Genomic DNA, 19,881 nt, shown 5'->3' on the forward strand with positions numbered 1-19,881 from the left:
TTAGGGGCCTCTTGCACTTCTATAAGAATTTGAGGATCAGTTTTCCCATTTCTGCAAAAAAAGGGCTACAGGAATTGTGATAAGGATTTCACAGAATCTGTAGATGACTTTGGCTAGCACTGACAGCTTAACAATGTTAAGTCTTTGAGTTCTTGAACACACAATATGTTCTCATTATTTTTTAGGTTTTCTTTAATTTTTTCAGCAAACTTTTATAGTTTTCAGTGTACAGATCTTTTACATCCTTGATTAAAATTCTTCCTAGATATTTCATTCTCTTGGGTGTTTTCTAAACAGGATTGTTTTCTCAGTATCTTTTTGGTGTGTTCACTGCTAGTGTATAGAAACACAAAAACTTTTTGTATGTTGACCTTGTACCCTGAAACACTGCTGAATTCATTTAATAGATCTAGCAGCTTTCCTGGGGTTCTTTGGGATTTTCTATATGTAGGATCATGTCATCTGTGAAGGGAAATAGTTATACTACTTCTTTTCCAATTTGGATGGCTTTTATCTATTTTTGTTACCTAATTTCTCTGGCTATAACTCTCAGAATAATGCTGAATAGCAGTTGTAAGAGCAGGCCTCCTTGTCCATTGAGTATGATGTTAGCTATGGGTCTTTCCTAAATGACTATTATCATGTTGAGGATAAATTACTAGTTTACTGAGTATTTTTATCAAGAAAAGGTGTTGAACTTTGTCAAACACCTTTGCTGTGTCTACTGAGATGATCACATGGTATTCCCTTGCTCTATTACTTTGGCATATTACATTGATCAGTTTTCTTATGTTGAACCATCCTTGCATTCATGGGATATTAGGGCACATCACCCTTTTAATATGTAGTTGGACTCAGTTTGCTAGTATTTGATGAGGAGTCATGCATTTATATTCATAAGGGATACTGGTCTGTAATTTTCTTTTCTTGAGGAATCTTTATATAGTTTTGGTATCAAGGAAATGGTGGCCTCATTGAATGCATTAGGAAGTGGTCCTTCCTCTTTAATTTTTTGGAAGAGTTTGAGCAGGATTGGTGTTATGCTTCTTGAAATGTTTAGTAGAACTTACCAGTGAAGCGATGTGGTGCTGGAGTTTTCCGTTTGGGAGGCTTTTAATTACCGATTCAATCTCTTATTTGTTATAGGTCTGTTGAGATTTTCAATTTCTTCTTGAAAAAATTAAGGTCATTGGTTTGTTTCTAGGATATTCTTTGCTTCATCCAGATTATCTCATTGGTTGGTACACAATTGTTCATAGTATTTCTGGACAGTTGGCAGTAATGACCCCACTTTCATCATGTTTTATTTTGGTTATTTGTGTCTTCTTTCTTTCTTTCTTTTTTTTTTTTTTTTTTTTTTTTTTGGTCAGTTGAGTTAAAGGTTTATCAATTGTATTGACCTTTTCGAAGAACCAACGTTTGGTTTTTATTTTATTGTTTTTCTATTTTCTACTTCATTTATCTCTGTTCTAATCTTTATTATTTCCTTCATTCTGCTAGCTTTGGGTTTAGTATGCTCCTTTTTGTAGTCCCTCAACATATAAGGTTAGATTTTTTGAGATCCTTCTTATTTTTCAATGTAGACATTTACAGCTATATATTTACCTTTGAACACTGTTTTCTCTGCATCCCGTAAGTTTTGGTATATTGTGCTTTTGTTTTCATTTGTCTCAAGGTATTTTCTAATTTCCCTTGTGATTTCTTCTTTGATCCACTGGTTGTATTAAAAGTGTTTTATCTAATTTCCACATTTGTGAATTTTCCAGTTTTCCTTCTGCTAGTGATTTCCAGCTTCATCACCGTAGTCAGAAAAGATATTTTGTATTATACCAATCTGTTTAAATTTATTGAAGACTTTTTTGTGACCTTATATATGGCCTATCCCGGAGAATAAGCCACATAACTTGAGAAGAATGTGTATTCTGCTGTTGGATGAAGTGTTATGTACATATCTGTTAGGTCTATTTAGTTTTTAATTATTTTAGAGTCCTCTATTTCCTTATTGACCTATGTCTAGATTTTCTATCCATTATTAAAATGATATGCTGATATCTCCAAATATTGCTATATACAGAATGATTTATTCTTTTCTGTCAATTTTTGCTTCATAAAATTGGGACTCTGTTGTTAGGAATATATATGTTTATAGTTGTTATATCTTCTTGCTGAATTGACCCTTTTATCAACATACAATGTCCTTCTCTGTGTCTTGGAATAGTTTTTGACTTAAAGTCTATTTTAGAAGATGGCGGAGTGGTGAGGTGCAAAATTTCATCTCTCCTCCAGAGCAGCTCATAATTACCCAACAACTATATGAAACAGTGTTTTCGGGGTCTCTAGTAACCAGTCACACATCAGACACAAGTCTGGAATCAGAGGAAAAGCTGAGATTGCAGCTAACATTGTAAGTTCCCCGGACCAGGGGTCTGGCGCCCCTCCCCACCCAGACCCCATGGACTGTCTTGCTGCTGGCTCCCTGCAAGGGAAAAAAAAAACACACCAAAAAACAACAATCTGCTGTGGACAAGAAGGGGGACTCAACCAAGCCTCAACTGCAGAATTGAGTAACAAATTAATTAACTACATTTTGGAGCTAGGGGTGCTAAAGAAGGGCTGGGCTCTGAGAAGGGGGGGTACATAAAAGGGCGCACCCTTTCCGAGGCTCCAAAAAAGCCTTTTTTTTCTTTCCCCCTACATTTTGTCCCTTCTCCCTTCTCACTGACTCATCCTCCTTTTGCATTTCAATGCCCCCCCCACATGCCCCCCCTGCAGGGGTGGAATTGAAGCTGTTGGAGAGTAAATATCAGACAACAGCCCAAAGTACATCTCTAAATGCTCTACTTTGACACTGACAAAACTTTCAGCCTGGGGAAAGGCTTTTAAAAGGGACTCCTTTTCTTTTCTTTTCTTGTTTTCTTTTCTGTTTTTTTAATCTAAAAGTAAGATATGTAGTTATTTTCTATCAGAAAGCCAAAGTCGAAGGACTAGGCTAGGCTTGGGGGAGCCAGAGTATCCAGAACGTCTTTGAATTCCAGATTCACTTCTGAAAAAGGTCTCCACCCCCGTCTTTAATTGGCAACTTACGCTGACCAAGGAACTTAGCTGGAGTTGCCCCAAAGAGGGGAGGGGAGAAGGGAATAGTGTCCCTGAGAGACAACTGGAGTTCCTAGGATTAGGACAGTGGAGGGAGGTACAGCTCAACTGGCAGCCCTCCTTCTGGGAACTCAGACCCCAGGGGCTGGAATTCAGATTCCAGCTTCAGTCACCCATGCCATCAACAGGATCAGAGTCACCAGGAGAACTAAAGGCTCCATACCCCCTTAAACTGGTGGGGGAGCTGTGGGCTGGCAAGTGCCACCTGCCAGACAGGAGAGGAAAAGCACCGATTCTAGAGGCCTCATAGCGGGTCTCATTCTCAGGAAAACTCCATACCCTCCTCATGAGACCTGGGCCTCTCTAGACCAGGAAACTATGACTGGGGTCAACCATATCTGAGGAGACCCTCCGACAAAAAAGGTTACATAGAGGCCGGACAAGAAAAAGAAAAACAAGAGGTGAAAAACTCTGATCAACTAAATAGAACCTAAGTTAGAGGTCTAGAGTAAGTTGAACTGAACAACAGAGGTCAGAGAACAAAGCCAACCAAGAAGAAACCCCTAGGAAAAAGAGAGAAAACAAGCTCCAGAATAAACTAATCAAGAAAATCAGATGCCTAAAGAACTTAAGATAACAAGCCATACTAGGAAACATGAAAATATGGACCAACCAAAGGAACAAACTAATAGTTCAACAGAGATACAGGAGTTGAGACAACTAATGCTAAATCAATTCAAAAACTGAAGGAAGATATAGCAAAAGAGATGAAGGATATAAGGAAGACACTGGATGACCATGAAGAAGAATTTGTAAACTTGAAAAAAAATTGACAGAATTCATGGGAATGAAGCCCAGAATGGAGGAGGTGAAAAACACAATGTAGGGATACAACAGTAGATTTGAACAGGCAGAAGAAAGGATCAGTGAACTGGAAGACAAGACATTTGAACTCATACACACAAAAGAACAGATGGTGAAAAGAATGGAAAAACATGAGCAGGGTCTTAGGGAGCTGAGTGACAACATGAAATGCATGAACATACTTGTTATGGGTATCCTGGAAGGAGAAGAGAGGGGAAAAGGAGCAGAAAGAATAATAGAAGAAATATTCACTGAAAGTTTCACAACTCTTATGAAAGACAGAAAATGAGAGATTCAAGAAGTACAGCATACCCCAAACAAAATAGATCCCAATAGACTACCGCAAGACACTTACTGCTCAGACTGTCCAATGTAAAAGACAAAAAGAGAATTCTGAAAGCAGCAAGATGAATTGCTTTTATTCATCACACACAAGGGAAACTCAATAAGACTATGTACAGATTTCTCCGCAGAAACCATGGAGGTGAGAAGACAGTGGCATGATATATTTAAGATACCGAAAGAGAAAAACTGCAAAGAATTCTATATCTGACAAAAACGTCCTTCAGAAATGAGAGGGAGATTAAAACATTTTCAGACAAAAAGACACTGAGAGAGTTTGTGAATAAGAGACCAGCACTATAAGAAATACTAAAGGGAGTGCTATAGGCTGATAGGAAAAGACAGGAGAGAGAGAGAGACTTGGAAAACAGTTCAGAAATGAAGATTATCAGGAAAGATAAAAGGAGAGAGAAGAAAAAATAGAATATGACATATAAAATCCAAAAGACAAAATGGTAGAAGAAAGTACTGCCCTTACAGTAATAACACTAAATGTAAATGGATTAAACTCCCCAGTAAAAAGACACAGACTGGCAGAATGGATTAAAAAACAGGACCCATCTATATGCTATCTACAAGAAACTCACTTTAGACACAAGGACAAAAATAGACTGAAAGTGAAAGGCTGGAAAAAGATATTTCACGCAAACAACAACCAGAAAAAAGTGGGAGTAGCTATATTGATATCAGAAAAATTAGACTTCAAAAGTAAAACAATTAAAAGAGACAAAGAAGGACACTATATATTAATAAAAGGGTCAATTCACCAAGAAAACATAACAATCATAAATATTTATGCACCAAGCCAGAATGCCCCAAAATTCATGAGGCAAACACTGAGATTAGTGAAAGAAGTAGACACCTCTACAATAATAGTTGGAGACTTCAATACACTGCTCTCATCAATGGATAGAACGTCTAGACAGAGAATTAATAAAGAAACAGAGATGTTGAATTGTATGATAAATGAACTAGACTTGACATACATTTATAGAACACTACATCCAACAACATCTGGATATACTTTTTTCTCAAGTGCTGATGGAACATTCTCTAGGATAGACCGCATGTTGGGTCATAAAGCAAGTCTCAACAAATTTTAAAATATTGGTATTATACAAAACACTTTCTCAGACCATAATGGAATGAAGTTGGAAATAAACAAAAGGCAGAAGGTCATAAAATTCACAAACATATGGAGGCTAAACAACACCTTCTTAGAAAACCAGTGAGTCAAGGAAGAAATTACAAGAGAAATTAGTAAATACCTCAAGGCAAATGACAATGAAAATACAACATATAAAAACTTATGGGATGCAGCAAAGGTGATGCTGAGAGGTAAATTTATTGCCATAAATGCCTATATTAAAGGAGAAGAGAGCAAAAATTGAAGAATTAACTGTTCACCTGGAGGAATTAGAGAAAGAACAGCAAACTAAACCCAAAGCAAACAGAAGGGAAGAAATAACAAAGATTAGAGCAGAAATAAGTGAAATTGAGAACAGGAAAACAATAGAGAGAATCAACAAAACCAGTAGTTGGTTCTTTGAGAAAATCAATAAAATTGATGGACTGCTGGCTAGGATAAAAAAGAGAGAGAGAGAGAGAGAGAGAGAGAGAGAGAGAGAGAGAGAGAGAGAGAGAGAGAGGGAGGGAGGGAGGGGACGCAAATAAATGAAATGAGAAATGGGAAAGGAAACATAACTAGTCACCCTGCAGAAATTAAGGAGATAATGAGAAGACACTATGAGCAACTATATGCTAATAAACTAGACAACTTAGATGAAATGGACACTTCCTAGAAAAGCATAACCAACATTGACTCAAGAGGAAATAGATGACCTCAACAAATCAATCACAAGTAAAGAGATGAGTCAGTCATCAAAAAGCTCCCAAAAAGGAAAAGCCCAGGACCAGATGGCTTCACATGTGAATACTACCAAGCATTCAAGAAAGAAATAGTACCAATCCTGCTCAAAATCTTCAAAAAAACTGAAGAGGGAAAGCTACCTAACTCACTCTATGCAGGTAACATCACCCTAATACCAAAATCAGACAAAGACACTACAGAAAAAGAAAATTATAAGTTAATCTCTTTAATGAATATAGATGCAAAAATCCTCAACAAAATACTTGCAAATTGAATCCAGCAGCACATTAAAAGAATTACACACCAAGACCAGGAGGGATTTATTCCAGGTATGCAAGGCTGGTTCAACACAAGAAAATCAATTAATGTAATACATTGCATCAATAAATCAAAGCAGAAGAGCCACATGATCATCTCAATTGATGCAGAAAAGGCATTTGACAAAATTCAACATCCTTTCCTGATGAAAACACTTCAAAGGATAAGAATAGAAGGCAACTTTTTCAATATGATAAAGGTGATATATGAAAAACCCACAGCTAACATCATACTCAATGCAGAGAGACTGAAAACTTTCCCTCTAAGATCAGGAACAAGATAGGGATGCCCACTGTCACCACTGTTATTCAATATTGTGCTGGAAGTTCTAGCTAGAGCAATTAGGCAAGAAAAAGAAAAAAAAAGGCATCCAAATTGGAGAGGAAGAAGTAAAACTTTCACCCTTTGCAGATGACATGATTCTATATGTAGAAAATCCAGAAAAATCTACAGCAAAGCTACTAGAACTAGTCAATGAATACAGCAAATTGGCAGGCTACAAGATCAACATGCAAAAATCTGTAGTGTTCCTATGCACAAGTAATGTGCAACAAGAGGAGGAAATAAAGAAAAAAATTCCATTTACAATAGCAACCAAAAGAATCAGGTATTTAGGAATAAACTTAACCAAGGACACAAAAGACCTTTACACAGAAAACTATAAGAAATTGCTAAAAGAAAATGAATAGGACCTAAAAAAAATGGAAGAACATACCACGTTCATGGATTGGAAGACTAAATATAGTTAAGATGGCAAGTTTACCTAAACTGATTTATAGATTCAATGCAATACCAATTAAAATCCCAACAGCTTACTTTACAGAAATAGAAAAACCAATAACCAAATTTATTTGGAAGGGCAAGGTGTCCGGAACAGCCAAAAATATTTTGAGAAAGAGGAACAAAGTGGGAGGTCTCACACTACCTGATTTTGAAACATATTACAAAGCTACAGTGTTCAAAACAGCATGGTACTGGCATAAGGACAGATATACCTACCAATGGAATTGAATTGAGTGTTCAGAAGTAGACCCTCGCATCTACCGACAATTGATATTTGGTAAGGCAGTCAAGCCAAAGCAACTGGGACAGAGCAGCCTCTTCAATAATGGTGTTTGGAGAACTGGATATCCATTTCCAAAAGAATGAAAGACGATGCCTATCTCACACCTTATAGAAAAATTAACTTGAAATGGATCAAAGACCTAAACAATAACACCAAGACCATAACACTCTTAGAAGAAAATGTAGGGCAATATCTTAAAGATCTTGTGATAGGAGGTGGTTTCCTAGACCTCACACCCAAGGCACGAGCAACCAAAGAGCAAACAGACAAATGGGAGCTCCTCAAAATGAAACACTTTTGTGTATCAAAGGACTTTGTCAGAAAAGTAAAAAGGCAGGCAACCTATGCAATGGGAGATGATATTTGTAAACCACATATCAGATAAGGGTTTAATATGACGAATATATAGAGATTCTACAACTCAACAACAGAAAGACAAACAACCCAATTAAAAAATGGGCAAAAGACATAGACACTTTTCTGAAGAGGAAATACAAATTGCTCAAAAACATAGGAAAAAATGCTCAACTTCACTGGCTATTAGGGAAATGCAAATCAAAACCACAATGAGATATCATCTCACACCTACCAGAATGGCCATTATGCAAAAAAAAAAAAAAAAAAAAAACAGAAAATTACAAGTGCTGGAGAGGATGTGGAGAAAGAGGCATACTTACTCATTGTTGGTGGGAATGTAGAATGGTGCAATCACTCTGGAAGACAGTGTGGAGGTTCCTCAGGAAGCTAAGTATAGAGCTGCCGTATGACCCAGCCTCCATTGCTAGGTATATACTCAGAGGAATGGAAACTTAAGACACAAATGGACATTTGTAAACTGATGTTTACTGCAGCATTATTCATGATTGCCAAGAGATGGAAACAACCCAAATGCCCATCAATGGATGAGTAGATAAACAAACTGTGGTATATACACATGATCGAACATTATGCAGCTGTAAGACAGAAGACATGGAACATATAATAACATGGATGAACCTTGAGGACATAATGTTGAGTGAAGTTAGCCAGAAACAAAAGGACAGTACTTTACAGTCTCGCTAATACGAAGAAACATTAATGAACAAACTTTGAGAGTTAAAAGCTGACAACACAGGCTACCAGGAGATAGAAAGGGGGTAGAGAGTGGGCATTTGATGCTGATGGACTACAGAATGTTTAGCAGGATTGATTGTACAGATCCAGAAATAGATATCATATTACTGTGTGATGGTAGCATAGTATTTTAAGTACACGGAACAAAGATGTCTGTGAGTAAAGCTGAAAGAGGTGGGACAGGAGAATGTATTATACCAGAGGTAAAGATAGATGATAAAGACTGGGACTGTATAACACGGCAAAAACTGGAGTGGCCAATGACTGTTACTAAATGTACAAATATAAAAATGTTTTTGCATTTGGGACAGCAAACAAATTTCAACCATGCACAGCATTGAAAGAGGGATGGTATTTGGGAAAAAAACATAATCAAAGCAAACTGGAGTATATGGTCAACAGTAACACTGTAACATGCTTCCATTAAATGTAACAAAGGCAATATACCAATGCTAAGTGTGTTTGAGAGGGGGAAAGAGGAGAGGGAAGGGATATGGGATTCTTGGTAGTGGTATTGTTTCCTGTCCTTGCATTGTATTGTATGACATGTTATTTTTCTTTTTATCATCTTTTTTATTATTTGCTAAACAAACAACTTTTTTTTAGTAATCAATACATTCAAGTGCTGATTGTGGTGATAAATGTACAACTTTATGATGATACCATGAATGACTGACTGTACACTGTGGATAAATGTATGGTATGTGAATATAATGCTATAAAATTGTAGGAAAAAATATATTTAGGAGTAAACGTGTTGGAGAAAACATGGAGAGAGGGACGCACCTATCTACTGTTGATGAGCAGGCAGAATGGTGTAGCCTTTCTGAAGGTCAGGGTGGTTCCACAAAAAGCTGTATGTGGGGGCCATAAGGTCCTGCAACCTCATTATGGGGTATGGAATTGGAAGATCTGAGAGCAGAGACATGAATGGACATTTGTACACTGGTGTTCATGGAGGCAGTATTCATGATTTGCAATGGGTGGATAGACTCAGGAACAGAATGGTGAACTGTGGTGTTTGCATACAATGGAGTACTGAGCAACTATGAGGAGTGAACTGTGAGACACGCAATGAGGTGAATGGATCCTGTACACAGCATTTTGAGTGAAGATGCCAGAAATAAAGGCAAACACTATAATGACTCACCAATATGGACTAACTATAATGTGTAAACTCAGAATTGAATCTTAGAACACAGTCTGAGGGGAGTGATTATTGTAATGGTCCCTAGATTGTAAGCTCTTACAGCAGTCAAATTTACTCCTGAATTGTAATGGCTATCTCCAAACTATGAAATGCTGATCCCTTAGTGTATAACCTGATTAGTCTCTGGAACAATGGGTATCTCTGTGACACCTGAAACTCAGAGCTAGAGCTCGGCAGATATGAACGTTAGTTAGTATTAGCACATACAGCAACTGCTAAAAAAAAAAAAAAAAAGTGAAAAAGAGCCCAGATTTCAATTAGTGATATGAAAGAAGCAGATCTGGTTAAGACTACAGCAAACTGGGCCAAAGGGTAAAGGTTGCAACTGACTGTGTTTTAAAACTTCAACTTCCACGTGAGACCAAGGGAAGAGATGTCTATTTGGTACAGGATCTATATTTTCTAAACAGTGTAACTCTACAGTTGGTTTGTTCAAACACCACAATTACATGGAACTTTGAATAGGAAGTGACATATGGTAGGTTAGTATAGGTTAGAGTGGAATAGTGACACATCCCAAAGTAGTTTGGGCAGAGAATAAAAATATATTTACAGAGCCCCCCTGAGGAGCTGAGTGAAAGTGCGGAAGTGTTGGACTTCCTCACTTGGATTGTTGCTGATGTTCTCACAAACATTGAGGACTGGTGGTTTGACGTGCTGAGCCCTCTATCATGGGACTTGCCCTTACGAAGCTCATTACTGCAAAGGAGAGGCTAAACTTGCATATAATTGTGCCTAAGAGTCTCCCCCTGAGTACCTCTTTGTTACTCAGATGTGGCCCTCTCTCTCTCTAACTGAGCCACCTTGGGCAGGTGAACTTACTGCCCTCCTCCCTACATGGGACCCGACTCGCAGGGGTGTAAATCTCCCTGGCAACGCAGGATATGACTCCCAGGGATGAATCTGGACCCAGCATCGTGGGATTGAGACTATCTTCTTGACCAAAAGGGGATGCAAAATGAGACGAAATAGTTTCAGTGGCTGAGAGATTTCAAATGGAGTCGAGAGGTCACTCTGGTGAACATTCTCATGCACTATATAGATAACACCTCCTAGGTTTTAATGTATTAGAATAGCTAGAAGTAAATACCTGAAACTATCAAACTCCAACCCAGTAGTCTGGACTCCTGAAGATGACTGTATAACAATGTAGATCACAAGGGGTGACAGTGTGATTGTGAAAACCTTGTGGATCACAGTCCCTTTATCTAGTGTATGGATGAATGAGTAGAAAAATGGGGACAAAAGCTAAATGAAAAATAGGGTGGGATGGGGAGGATGATTTGGGTGTTCTTTTTTACTTTTATTTTTTATTCTATTTCTGATTCTTTCTGATGTAAGGAAAATATTCAGAAATAGATTGTGGTGATGAATGCATAACCATATGATGGTACTGTGAACAGTTGATTGTACACCATGGATGACTGTACAGTATGTGAATATATTTCAATAAAACTTAATTTAATTTTTTAAAAAAAGGAATAGGAGAAATATACTCTCTCATTTAGAAAGGTCATCAAGAATGAGTTTTACTTTATCCAGTGTAAATACAGATGAGCAGAAAAATGGAGACAAAAAGTAAATGAATAATAGGGCAGTATGGGTGTTTGAGATTTTTGGGTGTTCTTTTATATTTTTTTTTGAATAATGAAAATGTTCAAAAATTGATTGTGATGATGAATGTACAACTATATGCTACTGTGAACAACTGATTATATACTTTGCATGATAACAAAATTGAATAAAAAAGAAAAAAAAAGTCTATTTTACGTTTTTGACTTAAAGTCTATTTTACTGATTTAACCATCCCAGCAGTCTTTCAGTTACTTTTGCATGGAATATATTTTTTCCATTCTTTCATTTTCAGTCTATTTGTGCCTTTGGTTTCAGCCAATCTCTGTCTTTTCCTTGGAGATGTTAATCCATTATATTTGAAGTAATTCCTGTTATGAGACAACTATTTGTGCTATTTGTTTTCTGTATGTCTTACTGTTTATTTACCCTTTCATTTTCTCCATTACTCCTTTATTTTGTGTCTAGCTGATTTTTTTTTCCTTAGTGAGTCAACTGTGATTCCCTTTCTCATTTCTTTTCTTGTACGTTTTAAAAGATATTCTTTGTAGATACCCTGGGAGCCACACTTAACATCTCAAAATTATAGCTTGAACTGATACCAATATAACTTCAATAGCCTATGAAAAATCTGCTTCCATAACATTCTGCCCAGCCTTTCATGTTGTTCTTGTCACACATTACAGCTATACACATTGTGTTCCAAGATCAGAGATTTATAATTACTTTGTGCAATTGTCTTAAATCATGTAGGAAAAAATGCAATTAAAAACCAAAATTACGATAGTGTCTTTTTAGTTTGCCCACGTTGTTACTTTAACCAGAGACATTTATTTCTATATAAGGCTTTGAGTTACTGTCTCGTATCCTTTCATTTCAACCTGAAAGACTCCCTTTAGTATTTCTCGCAGGGCAGGATAGTGGTAGCAAACTAACTCAGCTTTTGTTTATCTGGGAATGCTTTAATTTCTCCCTCATTTTGAAGGGCAATTTTGCTAGACATAGAATTCTTGGTTGAACTTATGTTTCTTTCAGCACCTTAAATATGTTATCCCACTGCCTTCTGCTCTTCATGTTTCTGATGAGAAATCAACTGTTAACCTTGTTTAGAAACCCTTGTACATAAGAAGTTGCTTTTCTCTTGCTTCTTACATCATTCTCTTTGTCTTCAGCTTTTAGCACTTTGATTATAATGGGTCTCAGTGTGCAGTTTATCCTATTTGGAGTTTGTTGCCCTTCTTATATGTGTAGATTGAAATCGTTCCTCAAATTTGGGAAGCTTTTGGCCATTTTGTCTTTAAGCATTCTTTCTGCCCCTTTTTGCCCCTTTTCTTCTCTGGGATCTCCATAATGCCTATGTTTATCTACCTGATGGCGTCCCACAGGTCCTTTATGCTCTATTCACATCATTCTATTTTTCTTTCTGCTCCTCAGACTGTACAATTTCAATTATCCAATCATCAAGTTTGCTGATTGTTTCTTCCACCTGCTCAAATCTGCTGGCATAAGCCTCTAGTGAAACTCTAGTACAGTTATTGTACTTTTCAGATCCAGAATTTCTCTTTGGTTCATTTTTTTTTTATCATTTCTATCTCTATATTGATAATCTTATTTTGTTCATACCTCATTTTCCTGATATCATTTAGTTCTTTTTTCATGTTTTCTTTATATCTCTATTATTATTTTTTCTTTATCTCTATTTGCCTTACAGTGTTTTTGTGCAATATCTACCACTTTTTAAACCTGAGTGCCCAGAAAGGCAAAACAGAGTTGAGCGCCTTGCATCAGTCCTTCAGTAGCCGCTAGACAGGTTAGAATAGAAATACACACTAATTTGCAGATAAGTTCTGCTCTGTTTCCTACAGAATTAGAGACCAAGTCCCACACTGGGAATGTGGGCTGTCATTTTCAAGACTCCTGCTGAGTTGAGGAGAGGTGAAATACGGGCAAGTAAAAATGCCACAAAGTTTTCTTACTGTTGTTTTTTTCTTGATTCAGTGTTCAGACAGTTGCTACAAATCTTTGACTGTTTTCCAGAGTTCAGACAAAGCTTGTTCTGACAGTTTCTGCTTGCTTTTCAATGTTTCCGTGGGGAGACAGGAACTTGGAGCTTCTAAAATCCCCATTTTGCTCACACTACTTTTCCTTCCACTCCCTTTATTAGCCTGTAATTTATTTGAGGAAGAAATGGAGTGATTTATCCCATAGAGTTTCACACGATCTGGATTTTGCTTACTGCATTCTCATGGTGACATTTAAAATTTATGTTCCCTGCATTTCCTGTAAATTGGTAGATAGACCTAGAAACTTGATCAGATTGAAATTAATTTTGTTTCTGGCAAAAATATTTCATAGGTGGTGGTGTGCACTTCCATCAGGAGGCACACAGTGCCTGCTATTATTTCTTTAGAATAAGAATATTACCATGTTTTAATCCCTATCATTCCTTTTTTCACTTATGAACTGTAATACTTTCATAAAGAGGAACTTGCCCATAGCAACTATTTGGTTGCCATGAGGTACTCTTCCCATGGAAAAGGCCATATTGAATACTCTCTCCATTTATATTTGCCCATTTTTAAAATAACAATTTGGTTTCCTAGCAACTTTCAAAGTGAGAGTTTTATTTGGTTATCATTTATGTGCTCATGGATTTAAGTATATTGATTTTAAAAAAACCATTACAGCTATTATTCTTACTGATGATCAAATTCTTTCATCTCTGACCCATGGTGGCAGGGGTCAAGTTGATTTCTGGATCTTTTTTTTTTTAATGCAATTTTATTGAGATATATTCACACACCGTACAAACCATCTGAGATATACAATCAATGGCTCACAGGATCATAGTTGTGCATTCATCATCATGATCTATTTTAGAACATTTTCATTACTCCAGAAAAAGAAATAAAAATAAAAAAGAAAGCCCCAAACATCCCATACCCCTTTTATCCCTAACTATTATTGACCCATGGTACTGGTGTGGTACATTTGTTACTGTTGATGAAAGAATATTAAGATATTACCATTAACTATAATCTACAGTTTGTAATAGGTACATTTTCTTCATATACCCCTCTATTACTGATGTTCTAGCTCATTAAAGAACTTTTCTATATTTGTACAGTTAATCACAGTCATTGCCCACAGCAAGATTCACTGTGTTATGCATTCCCATGTTTTAACCTCCAGCTTTCCTTCTGGTGACATACATGACTTTAAACTCCCCCTTTCCACCACATTCACCCACACTTCAGCACTGTTAATTATTCTCACAATAACCGGCTACTGTCACTTCTATCCATTTCCAAACATTTAAGTTCGACCTAGTTGAACATTCTGCCCATATTAAGCAACTGCTCCCCATTCTCTAGCCTCATTCTATATCCTGGAAACCTATATTCTGTATTTTGTCTATGAGTTTATATATTATAATTAGTTCATATTAGTGAGATCATATAATATTTGTCCTGTCGTGTCTGGTTTATTAAACTTAACATAATGTCCTCAAGGTTCATCCATGTTGTTGCATGTTTTAGGACTTCATTCCTTCTTACTGTTGAATAATATTTCATCGTATGCATATGCCACATTCTGTTTATCCATTCATCTGTTGATGGAAACTTCAGTTGTTTCCATCTTTTGGCAATTGTGAATAATGCCACTATGAATATCAGTGTGCAAATGTCTGTTTGCGTCCCTGCTTTCAGATCTTCTGGGTAAACAGTGAGTAGCGGAATTGACGGGTCATAAGGCAACTGTATACTTAGCTTCCTGAGGAATTGCCAAACTCTCTCCACAGTGGCTGTACCATTTTACATTCCCACCAGCAGGGAATAAGTGTTACAGCTTCTCCACATCCTCTCCAACACTTTCAGTTTCCTGTGTGTTTAATAGTGGAAATTCTAGTAGGTATGAAATGATATCTCATTGTGGTTTAAATTTTCATTTCCCTAATAGCTAGTGAAGCTGAGCATCTTTTCATGTGCTTTTTAGCCATTTGTATTTCTTCTTTGGAAAAATGTCCATTCACTTCTTTTGCTCATTTAAGAAATTGGGCTGTTTACCTTTCTATTGTTGAGTTGTAGGATTTCTTTATATATTCTGGATATCAAACCCTTATCAGATACATGGTTTCCAATTATTTTCTCCCATTGAGTCAGCTGTCTTCACACCCTTTTGACAAAGTCCTTTGAAGCACAGAAGTATTCAACTTTGAGGAGGTACCATTTTTTATCTTTTGTTGCTTGTGCTTTGGATCTAAAGTCTAAGAAACTACTGCCTATCACTAGATCTTGAAGATGTTTCCCTATATTTTCTTCTAGGAGTTTTAAGGTACTGCTTCTTATATTTAGGTCTTTGATCCATTTTGAGTTAATTTTCATATAGGGTGTGACCTAAGGGTCCTCTTTCATTTTTTGGTTACGGATATCTAGGTCTCCCAACATCAGATATTGAAGAGAATGTTCTGTCCAGTTGAGTAGACTTGGCAGCCTTGTCAAAAATCAATTGACCATAGATCTGAGGATCTATTTATGAATTCTCAATGGATTCCATTGATGAATATGTCTATCTTTGGGTCAGTACCCTGCTATTTTGACCACTGTGACTTGATAATTAGCTTTTCCATTTCTGCAAAGTAGGCTGTTAGAATTTTGACTGATATTGCATTCAATCTGTAGATCAGTTTGGTAGAACTGACATCTTAATGACATTTAGTCTTCCAATCCATGAAGATGGAATGTCTTTCCATTTATTTAGGTCTCCCTTGATTTCTTTTAGATATGTTTTATAGTTTTCTATGTACAAGTCCTTAAAAAATATGGAACACTTCACAAATTTGTGTGTCATCCTTGCACAAGGACATTCTAATCTTCTCTGTATCATTCCAATTTTAGTATATGTCTACCAAAGCAAACACTTCTGGGTCCTTTTGATAAAATTCCAGTAGTCTCAGATAACTTATTTGAGTTCTGGTCTGACAAGATGTTCCAGGCTATCTTACAGATTTCCCTATCAGATCTGGAATTAGACATTTCCCAAAGGAATCATGGGATTCTTTTAGTGGGGACTGGTATTTAGAGACCATAATCTGGTATTAGCTGTACTCACTGCCACTATGAGTCACCACCTTTTATGCCTTTCTATGTGATTATATCTTCAATTGATAAGTTATTGTCATTTTGCTTTGGATTTGGGGGGACTGTTTAATATTTAATTTTGTTTTATAATTATGTAAAATATTTATGTAGTTTTCTAAATCAAATTTACAGAATCAAGTATATTCAGGAAAGCTTCATTAAAATCCTTTTTCTTTTTACCCTATTCCTTCCCTCTCCCTATAGCTAGTTTAATTTTTAAGTTTGTTTCATCTTTCTTCCTTTTTTGTTTTTAAAACATAAGCAAATATTTATTATATATATTCTTATGCACTCTCTTCGATAAATGCTGGCATACTATACACACTTTTCTCCATCTTGCTTTATCAAGTAAACAATATATTCTGGAGATCTTTTCACAACTGTATAAAGAAATATCCCTCGCCTCTCTTTATAACTTCACAGTACTCCACCGATTGGCTGTACCACAGTTTATTCAACCAGTTCCCTGTTAATAAACATTTGGGTTATTTCTAGTCTTTCAGCTACATAAATAGTGAACACTTTTAGACTCAATACACTATCAAATTATTTTTCATAAGGACTATACAAATTTACACTGCAACTATTAATGACTAAGTGAACCAATTTATTACAATTTCAACAAAAATAAGTTTTTGCTTGCAAAAGAGTTGCAAAATAGTACTGCTTTTTTATTTGCATTCCCCCAATTATTAGGTAGATAGGATTGTGTAAAAGAACCTACACACTTGATCTATAATATTTATTTCATTGAGGTTCACTTAATTTATCTCTCCCTTTAGGTGATTCACTCTTTGATGGCGGAAGCCATAACTTGTTCATCTAAACAACCCATGTGTGGATTTAAGTCATCAGTAAGTTGATTGCATCTCTGGCTGATTTCATCTATAATCAACTCAAGAGACTGTCTTCAACAATGAGAGAAATTCCATCCAATCAAATGAAAGCCTTAAAACAGAAGTGATGACTCAGCAGTCAGCAGGAAGAATTTCCATCTCTACTTCAGCCAACCAGCTGCTCCTGGGAAATTCAGTGAAAACCTGAATTCATTGAAAACCTGAAAAAGTACTGTTTTCAGGGTTTGTCCATATTCTTGTTTCTGAAGTACTTCATGAAGTTGGAAAATCAGTGAGATATATTCAATACTATTTACAAAATATAGTAAACATTAGATATAAAACAACTCTAAACAGAATGCTCTCTCTTAAGGTTAATTTTTCAACTCTGTCTTAATTTTAATCTCTGAGCATTTGGCACTGTAGAAAGTATGGCCTTCAAATATACAGGAGTTTTAACTAAAGAGAAAAATTCAATTCAAGCTACTGAACTTGTTTCATTACATATAAACACCACTAGGTAGGTCAAGAAAACCAAGAAGAACAATCAGCTGTGCATAATGCAGTCAAGTAAGTTTACGATATGTAATGAGTACACAAAATCTAAAAGTAGTGGGGTTTTTTTGAGAAAGACTTAATGATTCAATCATAACAGATCACTTTCAGGCTGTGAGCAAATCACAGAATCAGGAGTATTTTAGTTCTTTATTCTTTTCTTTTATTGCTGAAAGTCTGGGAACTTAAAAGGCAATAATCTACTACCAAATTCTTAATCACCATTCAGTTTTCTTTAAATGGACTAACAACTCGTGAAAGAAAAGAGCACTGTATAAGCGCTGCTTTACCTTCATGACATCTCTGTATGACCGAATAGCGGAGACTTTTCTTCTGTCCTCATCCTCATCTTCCATGCCCTCATCCGCAGCCTCATAGCCCTCATCGTTACTTCCATCTGCTTCCACAGTATTGGCCATATGATCGATGAGCTGCTCAAGGGGAGGACTTAACTCCCTTTCTTCGTTCTCCTTCAAACCGTAGTCCAGTGCTTTGTAAATAATAATTCCCAAAGATTCAATAACCTGGGAACATTAAAGAACAGCGTTTAACAGGGATGACTCAACACTTTTACAGAACTCACTGTAAGGCACAACATATTTTGTATGCTATTTAATCTAGTTCTAATCTATTCCATCTCAGAAACGTAGCAGATTAGATTTGAGAAGACACCAAAAGCCTCACCTACGCATTAAAGAAAAAAGATGGAAATTTTTGTGATTTCCTCAAACCAGTACATAACATATACAAACCCTTTTTATGTTTTCTTAGATACACACTAAGAATTTCTGTGTGCTGAAATCCATATCCCCCACTCATATAAAATGTTAAGTTGGTTTTCCACATTTCCAAATGACATTTTTGAGAATATTTACAGTTATCAAAAAACATATCCTTTCAGAACCCTTATGCCATTGCTTATCTGCCTAGAGATTACATAGACATCCCAGGGATCTGACAGACTGAGCACTCAGTCTAAAAAAAAAACAAACCAAAAATCCATTAATATCCATACACACTGCTTACTGGGTTTCATTTCTGTTAGGTCCACTAAGGATGCTACTAGAAAAAAAAGATGTATCATAAACTTAATAGTTAAGTAATATAACTGAACATATTTTACCTTTATTTTTCTTAAATTCTATAAAGTTTATTTTTATTCTATCCTTACATGAGGATAACAAAAAACAATGATTATGTCATAGTTTATTATAACAAGTAGAAATGGGGAAAACACAAATTAATTTAAAGTAGTTCTATTACGGTTGTTCATAACTTTTGAAATTAAACCCTCCTGTAATTTAAAACTAAAATTGGATTTATATTGATTAATCACAAATCAAAAATGAAAATTGCACATACAAACTATGTGTTTTTAAGCTTTATGTTCCCAAACTACAGTTATCCCTTCCACATCATAGGGGTTGGGGTAGTGGTAAAGGGTGGCACCCCCCATGATCTGGAAAATCTGGGTAAAAATTTTTTTTTTCAGGGTTTTTGAAAACTCCCTAGCTGCCTCTTGACTAGAAGAAGCTGTTTCTCCTATTACTTTTATATTGCATAGGCTAAAGCTTTTAAAAAATTTTTCAAACCACCCTTCGCCAGCCTGAAAATCTATAGGAGTAGACCCTTCACCTTTATTTTCCTTTAGGGAATTATATAAGGATTTAGCCTTTTCTTGCATGATGCCAGACTCTACCGGAATACCTTTTTTATAACAATCCTGCACCCAGAAGAATGCTGCACTTTCAACACGAGAGAGATGCGGGTCATGGTTTATGTAGATGCTTTGCAGCTGGTGTAGCTGCAGCACTTGGCAGATTTCCTTCTCTTTTTTCTTGATATGCCTTTTGGTGGACTCATTAACACCGCAATGGTGGCCAACCGCAGCAGCCGTTCTG

At 36.3% G+C, this 19,881-nt stretch overlaps 1 protein-coding gene and 1 non-coding gene across 4 annotated transcripts in view; both read right to left on the reverse strand.

Annotated features, from left to right (window-relative positions):
• The window catches only part of SPIRE1 (spire type actin nucleation factor 1), a 286,381-nt gene that overhangs the window by 153,503 nt on the left and 112,997 nt on the right, over window positions 1-19,881 (reverse strand). For all 3 annotated transcript variants that reach the window (XM_037805905.1, XM_037805906.1, XM_037805907.1), the window contains one exon: window positions 18,271-18,504. In XM_037805905.1, coding sequence (XP_037661833.1) covers window positions 18,271-18,504 — 234 coding nt within the window. The remainder of the gene's footprint in view (window positions 1-18,270; window positions 18,505-19,881) is intronic.
• Window positions 16,265-16,367, reverse strand: LOC119511921. The gene has a single exon (XR_005212267.1). It is a non-coding gene; the product is annotated as a U6 spliceosomal RNA (small nuclear RNA).

This window comes from Choloepus didactylus, chromosome 16 (assembly GCF_015220235.1).
Source record: "Choloepus didactylus isolate mChoDid1 chromosome 16, mChoDid1.pri, whole genome shotgun sequence".
NCBI classification, from domain to species: Eukaryota; Metazoa; Chordata; class Mammalia; order Pilosa; family Megalonychidae; genus Choloepus; species Choloepus didactylus.